The sequence below is a fragment of the Pseudorasbora parva genome, chromosome 13 (assembly GCF_024679245.1).
Source record: "Pseudorasbora parva isolate DD20220531a chromosome 13, ASM2467924v1, whole genome shotgun sequence".
Taxonomy (NCBI): domain Eukaryota; kingdom Metazoa; phylum Chordata; class Actinopteri; order Cypriniformes; family Gobionidae; genus Pseudorasbora; species Pseudorasbora parva.
In genome coordinates, this window is record NC_090184.1 from 35,071,059 (window position 1) to 35,092,324 (window position 21,266).

The 21,266-nt window shown below is 38.0% G+C and overlaps 2 protein-coding genes across 3 annotated transcripts in view; both read left to right on the plus strand.

Annotated features, from left to right (window-relative positions):
• agbl4 (AGBL carboxypeptidase 4) overlaps positions 1 to 21,266 on the plus strand; it is a 451,864-nt gene that overhangs the window by 330,020 nt on the left and 100,578 nt on the right.
• On the plus strand, positions 379 to 15,257 carry bend5 (BEN domain containing 5). 2 transcript variants are annotated; one of them, XM_067414132.1, is made up of 6 exons: positions 379 to 717; positions 2,252 to 2,373; positions 6,985 to 7,357; positions 9,344 to 9,498; positions 12,379 to 12,592; positions 12,927 to 15,257. In XM_067414132.1, the coding sequence occupies exons 1-6, from the start codon at positions 549 to 551 to the stop codon at positions 13,121 to 13,123; spliced, it is 1,230 nt and encodes a 409-aa protein (XP_067270233.1). In that variant the 5' UTR covers positions 379 to 548; the 3' UTR covers positions 13,124 to 15,257. The 2 variants fall into 2 exon arrangements, with proteins under 2 accessions (XP_067270233.1, XP_067270234.1); XM_067414133.1 differs by lacking the exon at positions 379 to 717 and adding an exon at positions 789 to 2,056.

The following is a 21,266-nucleotide window of genomic DNA, read 5'->3' on the forward strand; positions in this document are numbered from 1 at the left end:
TGCATACCCTACATTTAACATGCTTTTACAACAACAACTGATCATTTTTATACATTTGTATTGTAATATCAAACTAAAATATTGTATTATTAATAATAATATTATACTATCCTGTTTATGCTATAATATCACTAATTATTATTATTATTATTATTATTATTATTATTATTATTATTATTATTATTATTATAACAAATAACTTTAACTATAAAACTATATACCTATCATTTATATAGATAATATTATTATCATATATTATTTATAATATTATGGGTAATATTGTATGTATTTTTCATAATTAAAGGAAAACGACACTTTGAACCCCCAAAATAAACCTCTGATTACATCTGTTTTGATTAGTACAGTCTGTAGCGACCAGGCTCTGCATTTCCTCAACTGATACGCAACAGACAGACAAGAGCAGTCGATCGCAGAGGCCTCCCCACTGTCTCCCCCTTCTTTGTGTTTATGTATGTTTTTTTATATATATGTTTTGAGGGAAACTGTCAAGCCCCATCCCAAAGAACAGGGACCAAAGAGCAAAAATAATGTACGCTTTCGTGCGTTTTTTGGAGGACGACATGTGCTACGCGTTACCTGTGTCAGACGTGAAAGATTTCCAGCCTGTGCACAAAAGAGATTTTGATGATCAGAAGGTGTATGTGGTGCTGAGAGGCGCAGGCCATCCTGCCAAAGCACACATCCTCGCCCTGGCAGGTGAGTTCTGCTCTTCTCTTCCTTTTAGCTAGAATCATAATCTTCATAAATAACAGTGACACGCATGACGGAAATTCTTGAAAATGTCTTGCAACTTTGATATGAACCATATTTTCACATTTGCATGTGCATGAACCTCTTAACTCGAAGCTTTAGATTATATTTATGGCGTAACATGAAAAGTAATTATAATCATAATTTTAATTTCACATGAGACTTACTAATAACACGCATGTCTTGGGTTGTGGAGAGAAGACTAATGCTGCAAGTGTTTCGATGTGATTATATGTATATATGCGGAAAATATAATACAGGTTTGATGTCTTGATTCTGGTGTTTTTAGCTTGTCGTGATTGCGGGGTTTGTGTAATAGAGAAATCTAATCGTGTCTGTGTTTGACAAGCACGCCAATCTAAATGTTAACTAAAGGGAAGGTGCATCGAAAACGCCTGAATAAGTTCATGAAAGTAGGAACGAAAGATAAGAGGGTTTTGAAGGCAGAGAAAGAGGCTCAGGATGCTAAGCGGTTGTTAGCTTTCTGCTAACGCTTCTTTTATATATCGGCGTCGCATAAGAGCTTAACGGCGAATAAAAACATCATCATCACAACACTAATGACCTGTCTAAACTGATAAAGATACGGACAAGCTGACATGATAACCGTAATGTTCTGTATTTCAACGTTTAGCTCAAGGCTGCTAGGTTACTGTCATCACATTAGCTAACCGGGTAATGGTTATTTTATGTCGTTTTACTTTTACGCCCTTCAGTTTGCTTGAAACCTTATGTCAGCATGTTATACTGTTAAATTATAACACGCATTACATGTCAGCACATTCTGTGGGGTTTAAATCAGTTCTGGTGGAAGATCTGCTATCATGTGACACTTCCTGCTTTAGCTCAAGCAGTGAAAACCTCCAAGCACTTTCACTCCTGCCACTCTTCAATCAGGACTAGTTAGACAGATACTTTACTAATCTACATGTGTTGCTTAACCTGCTCTTACAACCTTGATCTTGTTAGGGACAGAAGTCTGCGGTACAGCACAGCTTTTAAATCAGTTTGTGTGAACTTAAGCAGTTTGCAATCTGTTGTGGCCGACCTTGAATCTCATGTGCCATACCTGGCCAATGCAAAACTTTTAATATGTAGTTAACAATCAAGATCTTAGGTTGATGATTTTCCATGTGGCATGATAAGGGGTTAGATAGGCATATTTATATGGTCCGTCTACTCCAAGCGGCCTTGGTTACTCGACACTGCATCACAAGCTGACAGCTGTGGCGACCCCGGCTGTCAAAATCATATTGATGCTGCACCGTCAACGTCGCTTTGCAAAGTTAAACGCTCCATTAATACTTTATTGCAACAATAGCTAGTCATCTGTGTCGTTACAAGGTTACTGGGAAACTTCTGCACCAAACTCATAAAATGTTTCTCTTGCTGATGTGTCCTTGTTTTAGCCATATCATTTTAGAGTACACAGATTAAATATTATTTGTGCCTCTGATGTGTTTATCCTTCTCTTTTCCAGAAAGCATTGAGGAATTTGAGCACAGTATTATGCAAAAGAAGATGAAAATACCCAAGATGTCGAACAGGAACACAGTGGAGAATCACTTTGGCGAGGAGAGAATGCCCCTTAGACATAAAAAGGTTAGTCTGCCCATTTTAAAGAAAGGTTTTAAGATTTGGAGACATTTGCGAGCTTTCTGATACTGGTCTGGATTTGTACATGGGGAACATGTGGACAAATTGGGAATGGCTCAAAGGGGATTTTCTGCTTCTATTAGAAGTGTATCCGCAAAACAAACAAGGGGAATATTAAAACATGTTTTGATGCTTATGGAATTTGTCCTGACGTTTCAGACCTGTTTTGTTTAACCTGGCAGTTTTAGCCATATAACATAAAGTCCATGTGGTTATTTCTTCAGTGGGTTAGTTGAGCATTTTTAGCATCCTGCCTTCATATTGTGCAATCCATTAAGTTTACGACCTAGTTTTGTCTGCTCTTGCACTTCATACCTTAATTACTTAGTGTGAAGTTAAGGTTGAATATAAACTAAGTTGGTTTGTAGTTTTAATTTCACTAGTTTACCCCCATTATGGTGGCATTAAATGTTAAATCATTAGATTCATTATGAGTTAGCAATGTTTTGGCCCATAAGTGATAGTTTGATACTTCTAAAATGGAAAAAGTAGGCCTTTTTGTGTGTATTGACGGATTCCTCAAGGTCTACCTTCCTCCAGAGTTTTTTTTCCAGCCGTGCTTTGAAAGGGAAGTCACACAAGACATTGTGTTCTTCCATTCATACCAGAAATGCAGGCATATGAGTAGGATTGTGTGTACTAAAGGTTGAGTTTGGTGAACTCTGTCCTACACATTTGGATAGTGGAAACAGATTTGATATAAACATCAAAGTTTGACCTCACCACTTTGTCCATAAACTTCAAATTATCAAAAATGGAAATAATATATAGCAGATAGTCCACCCTTCAAAAATGAATTTCCAAGTGATGCCAGCCACTCCCTCCACCCAAAATATTATAAAAACTACTATTATTAACAAAACTATTATATTCATTCACGTAAGCCGCCTTACACAAGTTTATTCATTCAATAGTATTCATGCACCGAAAGTAAAGGAAAAGAGCCTTGGGTCTCCATCAAATCTAAAGTGGTCACAGAAGATGCATTTGAATCGTGTGATAATACCAGGTGTAAAATAATGTATCTTGGCTGACCACTTGTGATTGGTTCAACGAAAAAACCAAGTGGAAAGCTTTATCCCTTGCTCTCTCTATTTCTGTATATATATATATATATATATATATATATATATATATATATGGAAAATTTATACTCAATATTTTATATAATTCAATTATGTCAGGGAGACGCTATTAATATGCGGGAGTGGTGGGATGTCTGATATAGTAATAATATATATAAAATAAATAAAAAATATATTAAATGTATTAAAAAACTATATAATAAATATATCTATATCTACACATGTACTGATGTACATGATGTGCTGCAAAGTGCTTTTATTTTATTTTTTAAAGAACCACAAAAAGGTGTTGGATGACATTCATATTTTTATTTTATTGAACAGTTTATTAAAAGTTTAAAGTATACTTAAATGTAAAAAATATAAATAAATGCAAAACACAACAAATGTACTTTAAAAATTCACATTAAAGCCTAAGCCAACTACAATAGGCCTATTTTAACACTAAATAACAGTTACAGTTTGTCTCGTCAGTTAGAACATTGGTCTGGGGAGTCTGCTCTGTATTTTCTACTGCACAAGAGGCGTGATCAATGAGCATAATTCAAATTACTCTGTACACATTTTGATAGTCCTTTAACCAATCGACCACAAGAGGTGTGATCAACAGGCAACAACTAGATATGCTCATTTAGGTTAATTTTCCGACCGATGCTCATTAATTGATTATTAACTGTTAACTGATAAGAAGAATAATATTGAGTTGGCATTACATAAAAATATAATTGACGATTGTCTGTGACCCGTTAAAAATACTTTTTTCATGTGTTTATTTTATTTTGCAAACAGCAGAACATACAGAACAGCTCAACAACAGAACCTAGATTCACACTAGGTCCCTGCATTTATGCCCGAGTTATGGCTTTTTTACAACTGCTCCTTCATTCGTTTTCTCTGACCAGGTATCTATCTGATTGCGAAATGATCAGGAGTAGGCCTGAATGCCCTCCGAGATTCTTTCGAGGCATATTTAATTCCGATTACTCAAACCAATTCAGAAGGTGGTCTGAAAGCATTTTAGACAAAACCGGACAAGTGTAAATGTATCAGGTTGTTTAAACCACGTGTAAATTTTACTCCTGGCAAATGGTTAAAAAATAAACGTGTGAGAGAGCGTGTTATGGGCTATAGTCAGATAGATGTGATGGTGTTGCAACACGCATCGCCGCAAATTAGTAAAGCAAGCCAACGCAATTAAATTTAAAATACGTTTTAGATGTTCAAAAACAAAATGATCTTCAATAAAAATGAATAAATGATCTTACCAGTGCTTAGGTTGCTCTTTCTCATATTGTGGTCTTTGAGTTTGAAATGAGCTGCTGAATAAAATGCATCTTGAATCGTTTTCTTTCTTTGCTGTGAACTCCGGTAAATATAGGCTATAGCGCAGGAATTGAAAATCTGATTTATATTCATTTTGCGAATATAAGACAAACTGCATGTTCTTTTATTTTTTTATTTTTTTAGATTGTTTAGTTTGCGAACGTCGTTGTGAGGAACATCAGCTTGCCTCAGCTCGTCAAAAAAGCCTTTTTACTGTAGAGGCAGCCTAATATTATAGTAGGCTAAATTAACTACCATTGTGAGTCTACGCGCTGATATGAGCAAATATCCAATCATATGCACTATGTTAGGGGGTGTTTAGCTGCGTTTTAAAGCCTTGCAGAGATATGATATTTTGGCCATATCGTCCATATATAGGTACCATATTGGCACCGGGTTTCAGTACCCAACCCTACTTAAAAGTTCAAACAAATTATTATTTCTTCTTTCAAATTTAGTGTGACCACCCATTAGCACACCTTTGTGAACTGGAAAATCCTTAGTAGGTGTTTGATGGGGTTGGAACTGAGGTTAGGCAATTTTCAGAGCAGCTAGCAATATCAAGTTAGCTTTGAAAGCATGAGACTACCTCATGTCTCAGAGCACATAATGTGCAGAGATGTGCAGTAGCATTTAAGTATAAAATATACATTGTTTAAAAGCTACTGTATTATTACTTTATTCAAAAGCAGTGAGTGATTTTATTAACATCATTTTAGAGGTGAACTGTCCCTTTAAGGACAAATGTTCTCGACCTACTTTTATCTAATACAGACACACTCGATTTTACTTTTACTTTAGACATAACTGACTGTGTTTATGTATGTTAACCTTGTGTGTATTTGGCAGTATTAGCACAAGTAAGACTACTTTGTCCAGTAGTCACGTGTATTTGACAGGCTTTTAGTGCGCGCGCTCAGTGCATGTAAAACGCAAATTAAATGTTTAACCGGCAAGGCTTTAAAACGTGGCTAAATACCCCCTTACTTAGTGCATACGATTGGATATTTGCGAATATCAGCACGTAGACTCACAGGCACACTCAAACAGAACCGAAATAAACGGAGATAAAGATTTCAAACGGAGAGAAATATAAATAATTAATTAAATGCAAAACCAAGATAACCGCAATTCATTCGCGTATTGAACCGTGAATGCTGTATCGAACGGTTCAATATTATATTGAGAATTATGGCATCCCTAATATATATATTAGGATAGGAGATTTTCAACCAACTTAACAAAATAAAATCTGGAACGAATCACCTACCCTTCTTTTAAGTAAGGGATAATGTACACCCAGCCGGTTGTTATCGCAGAATAAACCCAGACAGAGTGATCAGGACCCTGACGCGAAGCGGAGGGGTCTTGCATCACTCTGAAGGGGTTTATTCTGCGATTAAAAACCGGCTGGGTGTACATTATCCTGCTTATTACACGGCTACTAGTCTCAAATAAATAATTATTAGATACAAAATATTGTCTTGAGAGTAAATATTTTATTAGCTCTTCCGCTAAGCTTCTGCGAAGAAAAACAGTTCCAACCTGCTTTAAGCCTTTATCTATTGCTGAAGATTTGCCATATGCCCTTGCTAAATGTTGAAAATTAATGCTGAAAGGGTTAGTTCACCCAAAAATGAAACCAAGCCTATGATTTACTCACCCTCAAGTTATCATAGGTGTATATGACATTCTTCTTTCAGACAAATACAATCGGAGTTATATTTAAAAAGTCCAGGCTAACGTTAATCCAAGCAGTACTTGTGTTTGAAGTCCATAAAAAATGCAGCTGTCCGTCAAATAACGTGCTCCACACGGCTCCGATGGGTTAATAGAGCCTTCTGATTCGAAGAAAAATATCTATATTAAAAACGTTATAAAGGAAACATGCCTTGAAGTCTTCCATTGTAACCCACGGCTGTTTAAGCCACAAGATGGCGCCAGTAGTACCGGTCAAGATACTCGTTGTACCCGTATGAGCGGTTGTTATCTGGAAATAACATACCGCTGGAATGCGCGATTGACCAATCAGAATCAAGTATTTCACAGAGCCGTGTAATAACTCTGGATAAAGGCAGATATCCAAAAGTAAATATTATTTACATGTACACCATTTGCACTGGTCAAGATGCTCAATCATGTGATGCAGGTCCAATCACAGGAACAGCAGCGGGCCAGTTCCAACTCTTCAAAGAGCCTGGCTGCGGTGGTGGCCCGGCTGGAGAGGAATGCAGTCAACTCGTGCACGGAAGGAGAGGAGCTAGACAGACTCACAGCAGAGGAAGAGGAAGAGCAGGACGAGGCCGTGGTGCCCCGTGTCCTTTACGAGGAGCTGGTGCACAGCTACAGGCAGCAGGAAGAAGAAATGAGACGTCTGCAGCAGGAACTGGAGCGCACACGCAGGCAGCTGCTGCAACAGGCCAAGAAGCTGAAGGAGTACGGCAGTCTGCTGACCGAAGTCAAGGAGCTCCGTGATTTCAATCGACGCCTGCAGGACGTCCTGCTCATGAGGCTTGGCAGCGGTGAGATTTGCATGAATCATACTTATAGGCCTACTTGACCAACTAAAGGCCTGTTCACACGGCTGATGCAACCAAACAATATGCACCAAAACTGTTCAACGGATTTGTTCAAATCTGATTTTTATAGTTCTCTGAATCCTAGAAAATCATTATTTTGATTAAAACCTTGTTGTGCTTCTGTTTTTAAAAAATCAGACTGTTTGAATAGGCCTTAACGTTGATTTGCTAGTAGCGGCTTTAAACACGACTCATCCAATCAGTTTAAATATCCATTTTATAGTGCTTGCTATACAACGTTATTTTACTGTTGAGCATGTATGTTTTGTTTTTTGCTTGTTTTTTAGGGCCTTTATACAGCTTTTTTTAATTAGAAGTGAATTACAAAAGCAGCGATGGTTAATCAGCTTTAAATAGGCAATATTGAGTGAATTCACTGAACAATGAACATTTCTGAGACAGCAATTTAAAAGTGCTCTTGTATAATTTTTAGGGCTGTCAGTCAATTAAAATGTTAATCCTTTGATTAATTTGATAATTCAGAATATAAAGTACTTAATTAATATTCAGCAAATCAAGTAGTTAATTGTCATGTAATTTATTAATCAATTTAATCACCCACATCAATATTTGCTGAGAATCCCCACCCCCGATTGGAGATAATTCAAAGATTGGTGAATTAAATCATTGAATAGACATTACAAAAAAGGGACTTTATAAGTCTGTATATTATATGGCCATTAAACAAAGGCCATCAATGGTGGTCCTTTAGGCTGCGACCAAAAACCTAGTCAGCTGACTCGTTGCCTCATTGCCTTATCAGACTATGACTGGTAAGGCAGCGTTTTGTGCACGAAGGCACCTCACAAAACTAATTTCGGACAGACTTCTTAGGCAGTGTAACAGTTTAATGATCTACAGCAAAATAGAGAGAGCTTTGGTGAGATCTAAACACATTTAATTACTACAGTAGTAATTTCTCGCTAGAAATGACATCAGAAGTTGAAAATATTCGTAAAAAAACATTTACACACAAACTGACCAGCAAGCTCAACTTTCAGAATGCAATCTTTTTCCCCAGCTGTCACTATATACAGTGATAACTGTCACTCAATGGAAAGCACAGGATTGTGGGATATCAAAGGCAGCGAAGGATACATGTATGCTGCCTTCAAAAATCGATCAGATTAAGGTCTCTCAAGAGACAGGAAGTGAAGCAAACATTAGATTCGGACGTTGCTTGATGCCTTCCTGCCTTCAAATGTGTCCTCCAGAATTTCGGTCTCGGACGCAGCCTTAGTCCGCAGCAATCAATTTTGCATTCCACGGGATGTATTTAACACAAATTGTTTTCTTACTTTCACATGGAAATGTACGTTAATGGTTATTTCCGCATCTCTTCATGATTAATCTTACGAAATTAGCATGTTAACTTGACAGACATAATAATGCAACATTTTTGATGTGATTTTCCACATATATCTGAGCTGCAGGGACTGATTACCACTCGGATGAAGACTACAGTACAGGCTGCTTAAAGAGGACATAGAGTCCAGAGCGCTCAGGCCAGTGTCCCGGCCAGCTGCTACGTGTGTGTGTGTGTGTTTGGTGGGGGGGAACAGACTGTGGTCTGGAGCAAGCTGGTGGAACAGGAAGAAGATTAGACCGGCCAGGGCTCTTTAGGGTCAGACGTGCAGTGCACTGACTGCATTTAAAACTCAACAGATACATTAGAGCTTAGTGCGGCCAGCCACCAAGCCAGCTTACTGAGCTAAAATGACCCGGTTGTCTTGAGGCACGAGAGAGCCATGTTTCAGGCAGCGCTCCAAAGAGAGCGGGCCAGGACATACTGCAGCCACACTGGACTGAATTCAAAACTGTCATTAGAGAGCAGGGAACGTCTGCCTTCAACACTTTCTCGGGATTACACTCTCATGTTTAATTGTGCTTTACTGAACTCTGATCAATGGTTTGCTTTGCTTCATACAGAGCCGATGCACGACAATGGCACACAGACAATCAAAGCAGAGGTGGTGGAGCCGATCAGTGAACCACAAGAGGCTTGTCAAGAGGAAGCCAACACTAGCTCCACCCACTCTCACTCCCCATCACCGAGAACCGTCTACACCTTCAATGATGGAAAAGTATGTTTTTACAGTCTTTCCTATGCCAGCTAATTCTCAAACATCCCAAAAATTCATGTCAATGCTCACTTTATTTCAGCAAAGTAGCCCATCAGTCACCAGATATAAAGACGCTATGGTTAAAAAGTGTTTTAAAAGAAATTATTACTTTTATTCAGCTATGATAAATTTAATTGTACAAAATATTTTATTTCAAATAATATGAGCATAATTTTGCACCTTGTATATTAAATAACGGCGTGTTAATTGTGATGAGATTTTCCCAGTGTTATGGAAGTCGCCATCGTTGATATTTACTTTATGGATTCATTTTACTTGACTGTCGTGAAAGAAAAGGGTCTGGGCTTCCGTCATTAGTTCAGCCACTCTTTTAAGCTGTTGTATAAACAAGGCAGTTCAGTGATTTCACTGATGTTTCTCGTGTTAGTGCGATTTAGTGTTTCTTTTAATGTTTTGCAGTGGTTTGGTTTGTCTAATTGACTAGTGAAATCCCTTCTACAACCTTTCCCCGTCAGTCTCAAAGGGCCTTTTAACCAGAACGCTTGCTGTGATTTTGAGCCCTGTTAGCAGACATCGGGTCCGCATTTTGCGTTCCTCCGCCTGCCTTGCATGACAGGGGGGAATTTGTGTTACATGCTGAAAGGGTTCTCAGTTCAAGCGTGAAGAACAAAAGCAAATTAGGCCCTTACACATACGCACACATATCCGGCATTAATTATTTGTACCACAGGAATTGCACTGAGTGACAGGTAGCTGTGGAAAAGCAAATCTCCTCCAAGTTAAGAGCAGTGAAAAGCTTGTCTGCTCGACCAGGGACTAAAGCACATTAGTTGCATTGGGGGAAAGCCGCTGGATTGGAGCCCGAAGACTGCTCAGGGTGACAAAGCAGAAGGCACATTACCTCAGCTGTTACTCACCAGCTGCCCATCAATCCACCTGATGGCTTGTTGGGCTGTGTCCTCCACAGTGTGGCTTAAAAGTGAACACTCTGGTCTGGCATCTGTCAAAACACATTACTGCATTTAATGAACCCGGACACCTCGCTGCTGAATTTATATGTGACGCGTCTCTCGTATGTGGTAATCGGCTCCTAGATCTCAGAGGGTGGAGTAAGTATGTTGAGCCCCTTGTGGCAAGGATCCGGTATCATTAAATAACTCAGTGCAGTTCCTACAGTCATGGAAAACTGGTCAAAAAAGTCATTACAATTTTATAATGAATGTATATTTTTGTAGTTATGCTTTGCTCTGAAATATTTCATCAGCTAATTATTTTACTTGAATAGAGTAAAACAAAGCTTGGAAAGGTCATGGAAATTCACTGGTCAAGAGTTGTTGTTTTATTTGTTTTTTAAATAATAGGGATCATGAAAATTGCTTTGTTTTTTTTGTTTTTTATTAACCCCTTGTTATAACAGATTTACATATTCAAAATGCTTACTGATTTTTTAGGAATGATGCTGTTCAAATGTTGACATACCTTTGGTTGCTAATATCATGTGCTGCTTCCTCAATAACCATATATAGTGGCATATATAGAATAATCGTGATAAGTGTTTGGGCATTTTTTATATTGTAATAATTTCACAGCTACTCCCCAAATTAATGTAGAAACAACTTAAAGGCAGTATATTTAAATACTTGTTTACTGGCATCTTTTTTTAAGAATGAAGGCCAGTATAACTGATAATACTCAGGGTGTGATTTTCCAAGGGGCGGGAGGGATTACCCTGCTGAATGATTTTAGCCCTCCCTCAACAGTAATCAATGCTACTTCACCAGTAGACCATATAAAATATATGACAACAAACAAAAAAATCAGAACTAACGCTTCCGCTCCTGTGATATGACGCATGCAGCGCGTATAAGTTACAGTCCTGGTTCCAGTGGCCTTAATCCATGCACAGCTTTTTAAAATGTCACTATCAGTTTAGTGATTGGTTTATATGTTAGTATATTAAAGTTTAATATACACTTTGGCACACCAGGCCATTGTTCTAAAATTGGTTTTATTCTGGCATGTAGAATTAGCGTTCAACAAACACACCTGCACATTCATTTAAACAAAAAAAAAATTATTATAACAGCTGAAAGAACTTCAAATACTTTGTCATTATACAGATAAGAGTACATAATTCGAGCCTGTAAAAGGCCTACTTTTATTCATGTACACTCGCAATAACAACAGAACGTTTTGCTTTTGTAAAATAAAGAAAACAAGCATGTGCTTTCTGTAATCTCGGTCTCCAGGAACTCCAGGTCACAAAAATGAACGAAACTAGGCTGCTTGCCTTAGTCACAATGAGAAATAGGTCTATAGAACGCTTAAATGTGAACAAATATTCTCTGATTATGTAATGGCCAAATCCAGGCGGAAATCCCAAAAAATGGTCCCAGAGTTTAAGCGGTTAAAAGCATTTGCATAAATAAGAGCATGATCATATGCATTATATTATAATGTAACACTAGTCAAAGGATGATAGAAAAACGGATGCTGCGTTAATTATTTTTAGTGTGTTAAACTGAAAAAAAATGTGCATGTGTTCACACGCTAATTCTGACAGCACTTATATAGCTAATTTAGTTTGGTAGATTTTTTTAAATGCTAAATATCTTACATTGACTGCAAGGTTTGTGTAAACCTATGGGCACAACTGTTCAACATGTTACACAAACTGCTGTTAACAAGCTTGAATCTGAATTTCTCATAGAATGTTTCATGTCATTCTCCAAGTTGTTTAATTCATTGTGAAAGAAAAGCTACCATGGCACACTTTGGGGACTAGACCACATGGCACTTAGTGGCAGAATGTGAAAGCAAAATCTTGTCTGTGACAGTGTGTGTATGCTGCATATTTGAAGAAGAGCGTTTCTCCTGCAGGTGCACTTGGGTGGAGGGATTTGGGTGGAGGAGGAGAAGTGGCACCAGCTACAGCGGACACAGGGAGACTCGAAATTCACCAAAAACCTGGCGGTGATGATCTGGGGCACGGAAACCCTGAAGAACCGCAGCGTGACTGGCGTCGCTACGAAGAAGAAGAAAGATGCCTTGCCCAAACCACCGCTCTCACCAAGCAAGCTCAAAATCGTCCGAGGTAAACACTACCTTTTGAAAGATTTTATTAAAAAGACATTTTTTATTATTTCTTTTAATTAAAATGAAATTAAAGTTTAGGCTAGGATTAGATATTAGAAACTAATATGGAATAAAACCTCTTTTGAATAAATGTATTGATTTATATGGAAATGTTTTAAATATATATGTAAAACATTGTTAAGTATTTACAATTATTATAAATATTAACAAATATATTGTTTTTTTCAAGTGAATATTCATGTAAATCATCAGGAATAAGGGGAAAAAACAAACTATAAGCAAATCATTTATTAAATAAATCAAATAATAAGCTGATTTATTTTTTGTTCTAGAGTGTCTGTACGACCGCGTGTCTCAAGAAACAGCCGACAGCGCAGAGATCACCCAGCGATTATCCAAAGTGAACAAATACATCTGCGAAAAGATCATGGATATCAACAAATCCATCAAGAACGAGGAACGGCGAGAGTCCAAGCTCCTCATCCAACAGACAGTGAAGATGGAGAACTTCCCTTACGACGGCCTGTAGGGGGCGCTGAAGTTGTCACCATAGCTCATTCTGCTCTTCAAGGACTTCTGGTGGAGAAGGTGCACGTAATCACCGGCGCTGCCAATTGAGATTTCCACTGATGCCCTCCCAAGACCTTGCTGTCTTTTTACTCTCGTAGACCCTGTTTTACAACCTGTCTGACAGTTTTACCTCTCTCCACACTGCCTTAGCATGCTGATGTGCATTTTGTGAGTGAATGGGGTGGGTTTTTGTAAGCTTTGATGGTGGATATCGGGGTGGGTCTGATGTTACGCGTGATAGACAGGAGCGATCCTTTAAATCGTGTGCGAGTAAAATGTGTTTGGCACAACCAGCTTGTGTTCTGTGTCAGAACATGTCCTAATGTACTTAAGAGGTTTCCTTTCAGAAGAAGTCTTCTTGTTTGCGAGGTGTCATAAATGCTGGCTTAGAGTCGGAGTCTTAAGGGGAGGTAGGTCACAGGGACCATCTGCTAAAGGTACTTAACATAAAGAGTTGCACTTTTAAACAGGGTCACACCCTGCGCCGTCTTAATGAACGATTGATTTAATTCATCAATCTAGGCCTAATTGCTTCCGCTAATTGCTTTCCTGAGATGACTACTGATGGTCTGTACCTGTTCTTGATGGTTGTTAGGGGTGTTGAGGTCACATTTAGTCCGTGATGCTAAACAATGGTCCTGGAAGACAAATTAGCAGCGTTTCTTTGGATATCTGTCCTATTCGGGTGAATAAATACGTTTTAAAAGTTAAATTTATATACTATTTTCGCTTTAGGCGATATGCTGCCTTCATGTCGTGTTGGGAACTTCCTGCTCGTTCACAAGTCGTAATTGCGACTTAAGTGATTTACACTGCTGGTTTATGTTTTTAAAGATGTCTCTTATGCTCACCAAGGTTGCATTCATTTAGCAAACATTTGAAATTTGATTACAATTTAAAATAACTTTTCTATTTTAGAAAGTTGGAATCTATTCCTGTGATGGAAAAGTTGATTTTTCAGCAGCCATTACTTCAGTCTTCTGTTTCACATAATCCTCCAGAAATCATTTTCATATGCTTTTTTCGTTGCTTATTCAGTGTTGTGCTGCTTTATAGTCTTGTGGAAATGGTGATCGTATTTTTCAGTATTTTTTGATGAATACAAAAAAGTTCAAAAGAACAGCATTTATTTGAAATGTAAATCTTTTGTAACATTGTAAATGTATTAACTATCACTTTTGATTACATTTAATGCATCCTTGCTGATTATAACAATATAACTCAAACTTTTTAAAGGCAGTGTGTATTTGCACAAAATGGATGTGTTGGGCCCAATACAGTTGTTCTAGTTCAACTCTGAGTTCGGAAGTGAGCATTTTAATGTCATATGTTTAGGAATAGTTAAATTCTTATTCTTTGAGATCTCTTGTTGTGTTCAAATGCGGCAAAGTTCGCAACAGTACAGTAAAGATTGGCATAAAGTATAAAACAATATTCTTGTAAACAACAAAAGCACATCCAATGTGGTTCCGGTGATTTTGATGGACTAGCCATGGGACAAGAGTTATTGTATTATCGGGTCTTCAGAGATGGAGACCACCTTAGACCTTTTACCATCCGTAAATTGCACACGGGACAGAGGGTAAGTGGAAATCAGAGCTAAGCTGCAGGGCCTTTTTCCAGCTGGCAATCATTGGGAACTGTGTTCTCTGTTTTATAGCAAGCTGTGATTGTAATATGAGCTGATATTGCTTTAACTGCACTTTGGTGTGTGTGAGTGTGGAGAGGTGCCAGGTGCCGTGTGCGGACGTGGGGTAAAACTGTCAGCAGTGCTCCGGAGGAGTTACACATTAGCCTCATCCCTCTGGTCACACCAACAGCAGGGTCTGCTCCAGCCCACCTGTAGAGGGCGCACTCATCGGGGGGAGAAATAAGATATCGTGACAACTTAAAACGAGCCATGCCATCCACACTTTAGTCCTTTGACTCCCCTTGTCGTCTTTATTTTCATCACAAACAGTCTATGTGACTTGTCGGCGTAACAAAAGAAAGAAAAATGACCCTTTTGCAGATTTGGGTTCTTGACTGTGATGCCATATCGCTTACTGTGAATTAACCACAGATCTGCCACGCAAAAGCCTCCGTTTTTTTTTTTTAATCAAGTACATTTATTAGTGGGGAGAAAAATTTCAGTGTACGTTTGGAGTATATTCTCATGTTTTTGAACATTTCATCGTTTGCATCCAGGCTGCACCTTATCTCACTAAGCTTCTGGTTCAAAACCGAGTCAGACAGTGTTGTAATTCTGTCTTTATCTTTGCTGGTTCATATGTAGTTTATAATCATTTCTACTTTCCAGTATATATGTGATGTCTCGCTATTAATGTAGATCCTGGGTACTCACATTTCTCAAAGAATGCAGGGCTCTTCACGAATACATCATTTCTAATGACAGAAACCCATATCTTAAATTGATACTATCTTGGATTTTTTACCGCAGGTATCTCAATGCTTCAAGAACTTCAATTTATGAATTTCACCTCACTGTGAGTCATTTGTTACAGACTATCATTTCATTTGGAGTCATTTCCGTCGAGAGGCAGCCGTCGCCCGCCTTTCCGTTATGAGGAAGTCATTGTCCATCTTCGACAACGTAGCACTTTAATCCTAAGGAGAGAGAAAAAGTATAAAAATCCATCAATGTTGGCTTCTTTGTTGTGATTTACCCAAGCCAATTTAAAAGTCAACATAAACATTTAGCAATGCTTGTGAAAAGACATTCACAAGAAAACATAAATCAGCTATCAGTTTTCTGCCACTCAATAGTAGTTTAACAGTCATTTGTTTCTCATTCTCTCGAGCCTGTGAAAGCGATTCCTTTTTCTTTTCTTTTTTTTTTACTTCCAGCGACGTACCTCCAATATGTCAAGGTAATTACGCGAGAGGACAGATTGTAATAAGGTTCTTTTGTTCCACTGAATGTCTTTCTCTACTTTTTTTTCTGTAGATATTTCCTGTATTGTGTGATATGTATTGCCACACTTTTTGAATATTTGATGTTCCATAATGAGAGCGTACGTACTGTGCAGGTATACTGGAAAATGACAGCTTTAGGTGCGCAGAGGGTTGAAAGAAAGCCAAACTTTATCATCTGTCCATGCGGTCATACTTTTTATGTGGAGTTTTGCTTGTGGGATCTTTGCCTTGAAAAAGACTACAGCGTTATGTATTGCTCTTTTGCTTTGTTTTTGTCTCGCAGCTGCGCCGAGAGTGAATTCGGGCACGGCGGCGTTTAGATCTGAGGAAAATTAAAAATTAAAAGTTTCTTCAGATGCGAGATCAAGCCAGTGAATCCCATCAGGGAAAATCCGACTTTTAAATACAATCATGTACAGTATTTATAGGCTAAAAGGTTACAAAAGCGAAGCAGTAGCCTCGTGGAGGCTGCGCTTTTCTCTTCTGGGAGACTGTAGTAAGGCTGGTGCCTATGCTTTTCAGTGGCTGTGTAATAGCGGTTCTTAGCTTTGAGCTGGTCTGTGCCTCTGAAAAATGGCCAGTCCGGTTCAAAGCGCACGAGGGATCAACATATCATCGGAGTTGTTCTTGGCATATTGTCCAGGAGGTGTTTTGTCATGGCCAATGAGTTTCATCCAATCTGAATGTGTGCTGGACGTTTGTGGTGTTCTGTTGAAAATAAGCCAAAGTGGAATCTCAGCAACGGACAGTTTGTGATGAGTTTGCACAAAAACTTCCCCTGCTAAGTTTTTCCACAGTTATCTAAGCTAAACAAACGGGAGAGAAACAGGCGGAATATATTTTTACTGAAAAAAGAAAAGGTGTTGCTGTGCTGTCGACATTCTGATTTATGTTGTTTTCTGTTCTGTATCAAGAGCATTAAGCTTTAGATGGATGTGGCTATATTGTTCGGATTTAAGTGTGTTTAATCGTTTGTTTCTTCGTTCCTTTATGATGCCAAAAAAACTAGAATGAGGACATTCTTGGGGGAGAAAAAAAAATAGTAATTTGCTTCGGCCTGCTTCACTAACCTACATGCTGAGATTGTCAATCAAATGCTGAGGACCCGCCCATATCCCACAGCAATTCCGAAAACTGCCCAGTAATCCGCTTTAGCAAGAACAGCAACTTCCTGTTGCGGTTTCACTTTGTTCATGATTACAGTTATAAAGGTCCCTACTCAGAGTCATTCTTATATAACAAACAATATTCTCAGATCTACTAGTGAAAGAAATGTATTTTTGATAAAACACAAGTTCAGGTTATTCTTAGTCTGAAAACAAGCATGTAGAGTCACAGTCCTACCTCATTGCCACTCATTGTCTGTGTTCCTAGGACAGTCTCGCTATCCTCATACCTCATTCAGAGATATAGACCAGTATATATATATAGTGTAGATTCATTTCAGATGTCATGTTTTACTCCCTTAACAGCTGTGTTGATGTCTCTGTGGCAGTAGAAAGCGTTTGGTTTTCCGTTTCCTTGCAGTAATTCTATTTTTATCCCATTGATGGTGCTACAGCAGGCGTGGGTTGTCTACTCTGTGTTACTTACCTCAGATGGTGCTAATTTTTCTACTTTTCTGGAGGTCGTTCCGCTTTGCATGGATACAACTGGTTAATTTTATAGCAGCAGGAATTTTAGGGTAAAAATAAAGCATCAGATACAATTTTAAGAGTTGCTTTTAGCGTGTCGTCAAAATTTCCTTTTTAATATTTCAAATAAAACATACCTCTCTAACAAATTACCTCACATACTCTGTTCCAATTTAACAGAATATTAAATACCATGCACGCAGGATATCTCCGTGGCCATATAACCTTGTCTTTATCGTACAATACAAACCTAATGCTGGAGTAAGAAACCTGATAACCCAAACCATCTACCTAAATCATACTGGGCAGTTGACTCTCACAGCAATGCGGTCCTCAGCAGTTAATGTGAAAGTCAATCCCACTGTAGAATTACAGTGCAACTAACATGGTAGTCTTGTGGTGGTGGTGGTGGTGATATTGTGCAGTATGTTAACTGTTCGAGGGTTTTCTTAACTTACCAAAGTGGTTCCCTCCCAAAGAAACTCTTTGTTGTTGTCGTTAAGAACTGTTTGAAAACAAAGCGTCCAATTTTTGCATTTTTGCTCCGCAAAAACATCTCAGAAATACGGGTGTGTTGAGCGACTGGCACTCGGCAGAACGTAAATTAGTCCGTCCTCAAAAATCCAATCAGTCGTGTGTTTCTGTGAAATGTTATATCAGTACGGACAGTTGATTCATTTAGAGCATGTACCGTGAGAGCTGAAGGCAAATTGTGTGAACACTTTCCAGTCAAGACGTTTTTGATGATTCTGTGTCATGTGAAGCAGAAATGTCATAGGCTTCATTAACTGACCTCAAAACCAGACATTGAGTTCAGAAATTGATAGTATTGCATTTCAATCTGAAAATGTTGCTTTTTTCATTTCACTTTTTGTGTCTTTATCATGTCTTTGTCATCTCTTCATTCTTGCTGCTGAATAAATATCTAGAACCCTATATATACATATATGTGTATATGTATATATAAAATATATATGTATTAATCAAATATTTTCTGGAAAGTCGTGGATGGAGAATGTCGGATGGAATAACTGTGAACATGCTCTCTTTCAGGTCTGCGCTTGTGGCTGGTTGTGGGTATTTTCTTTTGATATGGTCATGTACTGGATAGTATTGGTTTTACGTTGGAGTCAAAGAGGGCTGCTGTCAGCTGGATCTTCTTGCTCACAACAGTCCCTGTTCCTCGTACCTTAGGTCTGCTTTACTTGCACACAGATCAAGCCTAAGCCTGGACTAAAAAAAACTCTCAGTGGAGAATTTTTATTCATACTGTGTTTTTAGGCTGACCCCGGCTTAATTTCAGCTAAACCCGGCCTCACTGCACCTTGTGTCTGACTCCACGGGGACTCGAACGGAGGATAAAAAGGCAATGGAAAGCGAAATCAAATGTTCCATGTGAACCCAGTTGCACTCTTTACTTGGGCACAGCTGGTTTCGCCGGTTAACATCAGTCGTGTATGTGCGTGTGCGTTTATGCGCGTGTGTGCTGCAGTCTCTTGTTCAATGTACAGATCAACAGAATAAATTCAGACTTTTATTCTACAAACAAACTTTATCAGTGTGAGCTGTTGTTTTCTTTTTCACCAAAAAAAAGGTTGGACAACTGTGTGTATATAAATGCACAAACTATATTGTAGTTTATTATAATATTATATATATATATATATATTACTATATTATATATATATATATATATATATATATATATATATATATATATATATTTATTTATTTATTCTGTCAAATCGATTAATCGCATCCAAAATATAAGTTTGTTTACGTGTGTGTACTGTGTATAATTATGCATATGTAAATACACACATGCATGTATATATTACTATATTATGTTTATTTATATAATATAATTTCTCATCATATAGAATTCTATGCACACTGTAACTTTATGAACATACTAAGAAAATAAGAGTGTTAAACGTCAGCTAGGACTGTTTGCTGTCTGTATGAAGTGTATAATCTGGATTCTGGAAGATCAGCCACCCCCATCCTGTGTCCTTGACTTGATTGGACACAGACACACACATTCACAGGAGGGATGTGATGTTTGTGTTTGATGTGTGGAGTTGAGGTGAGAAAGACAGCGAATGGGTTCAGGATTAAAAGCAAGATTGATCTGAGTGTCAAAGAAAGATAAGCACACTGGCCTGTCTGAGTTATTGAGGAGGCGTGACATTGATATCAGCCCACACACACACATACTCAGAAGTCTAGGTTGCACTGAGCTCTTGTAATAAATGAGAATGTCAAAAACCTATTCTAATATTAAATGAGCAATTATACCCTGATGATGGAGTTGGAATCGCCAGCTTGCTGGAAACTTTTTCCCCTTCCCTGTTTTCCCAGAATCTCACAGATCTTTCATAGATCCTGAAAACGCTTTTGACTGAACAGACTAGCAATTATCTGTCATGGAGATAACAGTCTGCAGTCTTCCTTTAGTATTTAACGCTTCCACTACTCTCGCTCTCGACTCTTTTCAAACTGCTAAGCACTTTTCTGCCAAATGTTATTGCCTACCTATGCAGTCTCTCTCTGTACTTCTCGCTCGCTCCATCAGCCCAAGGGGACTGCTGAATGTCATTAAAAATAACAGTATCCACATGACTGTAATATTTTGCAGTGGTGTTATTGACAGAGTGATGATTTAGTGTAGTAATGATGGATTGAGCTGGGCGTCAGGGCCGGCACATGCAGGGACGTGTGTTCACTGCAGAGAGACTCACTCCAATTCACTCTATTTCGTTGCATTGGATTTTCACCTTCTGGAAGAAAAAGCACAGAAGACTCTCAGTGTGTTTTAAAGTCTGTTCATCTTTAGGTTAGATTTGAGTTTTGACACTAATTTTTCAGTGGACAGGGAGTTATGGGAAGAGAAATGAAAGTGGGATTGAGACATGACATGGCTTATTCAAACTCCTACCTTTTACTTGCTGGTTTTAGTACTTTAACTTCAGCTAGCTGCCAAGACAGCGTTTCTCATTTTCAAATTTTACGTTTTTCACATTTATCTCTGCTTTTAATCATGCCGAAAAGTTTTTAAATCACTTTAGTAAACGATAACAGTACTTTTTTTTAAAACATCTCTTTCTTGACTCATTATTTGATTTCTTGAACATATTTTTCCCCAAAATTTAATTTAAAATTGCATAATGACTTGTCTAGCCAAAATAACAAGATGCAACAAATTGAATTAAACATTATGAGGTTGCTGGTGCTGCACTGAAAAAAATGATTTATACTGCTAGTTCAAATTGCTTAATTAAAATTAGCTAAAGCAACACAATTGCTATACATTTTGTCCAAACTTAATTTGATTGTGTTCAATCCACTTAAATAAAAGAGACTTAATCCGTTTGTGTTGTTTTGTATTTGTGTTGCATTAACTGAAACTGGGCGGGGCTTGTTAGTTTCAGTATGATTTGCATATGGCAAAGTAAATGTTATTTTATATGTAAAAGTGTTTTTTTTTTTTTTTTTTAGCAAATTGAGAAAGGGGGAGACTTGATTGTGTTTAATAGAGTTTAATATTAAATT

Excerpts from the sequence above, each read along its gene's own strand:
- bend5 (XM_067414132.1), top strand. The coding sequence starts at position 549 with ATGTACGCTTTCGTGCGTTTTTTGGAGGACGACATGTGCTACGCGTTA. Across the intron at positions 2,374-6,984 it reads TGCCCCTTAGACATAAAAAG|GTCCAATCACAGGAACAGCA; the intron begins GTTAGTCTGCCC and ends CATGTGATGCAG. Across the intron at positions 9,499-12,378 it reads ACACCTTCAATGATGGAAAA|GTGCACTTGGGTGGAGGGAT; the intron begins GTATGTTTTTAC and ends TTTCTCCTGCAG.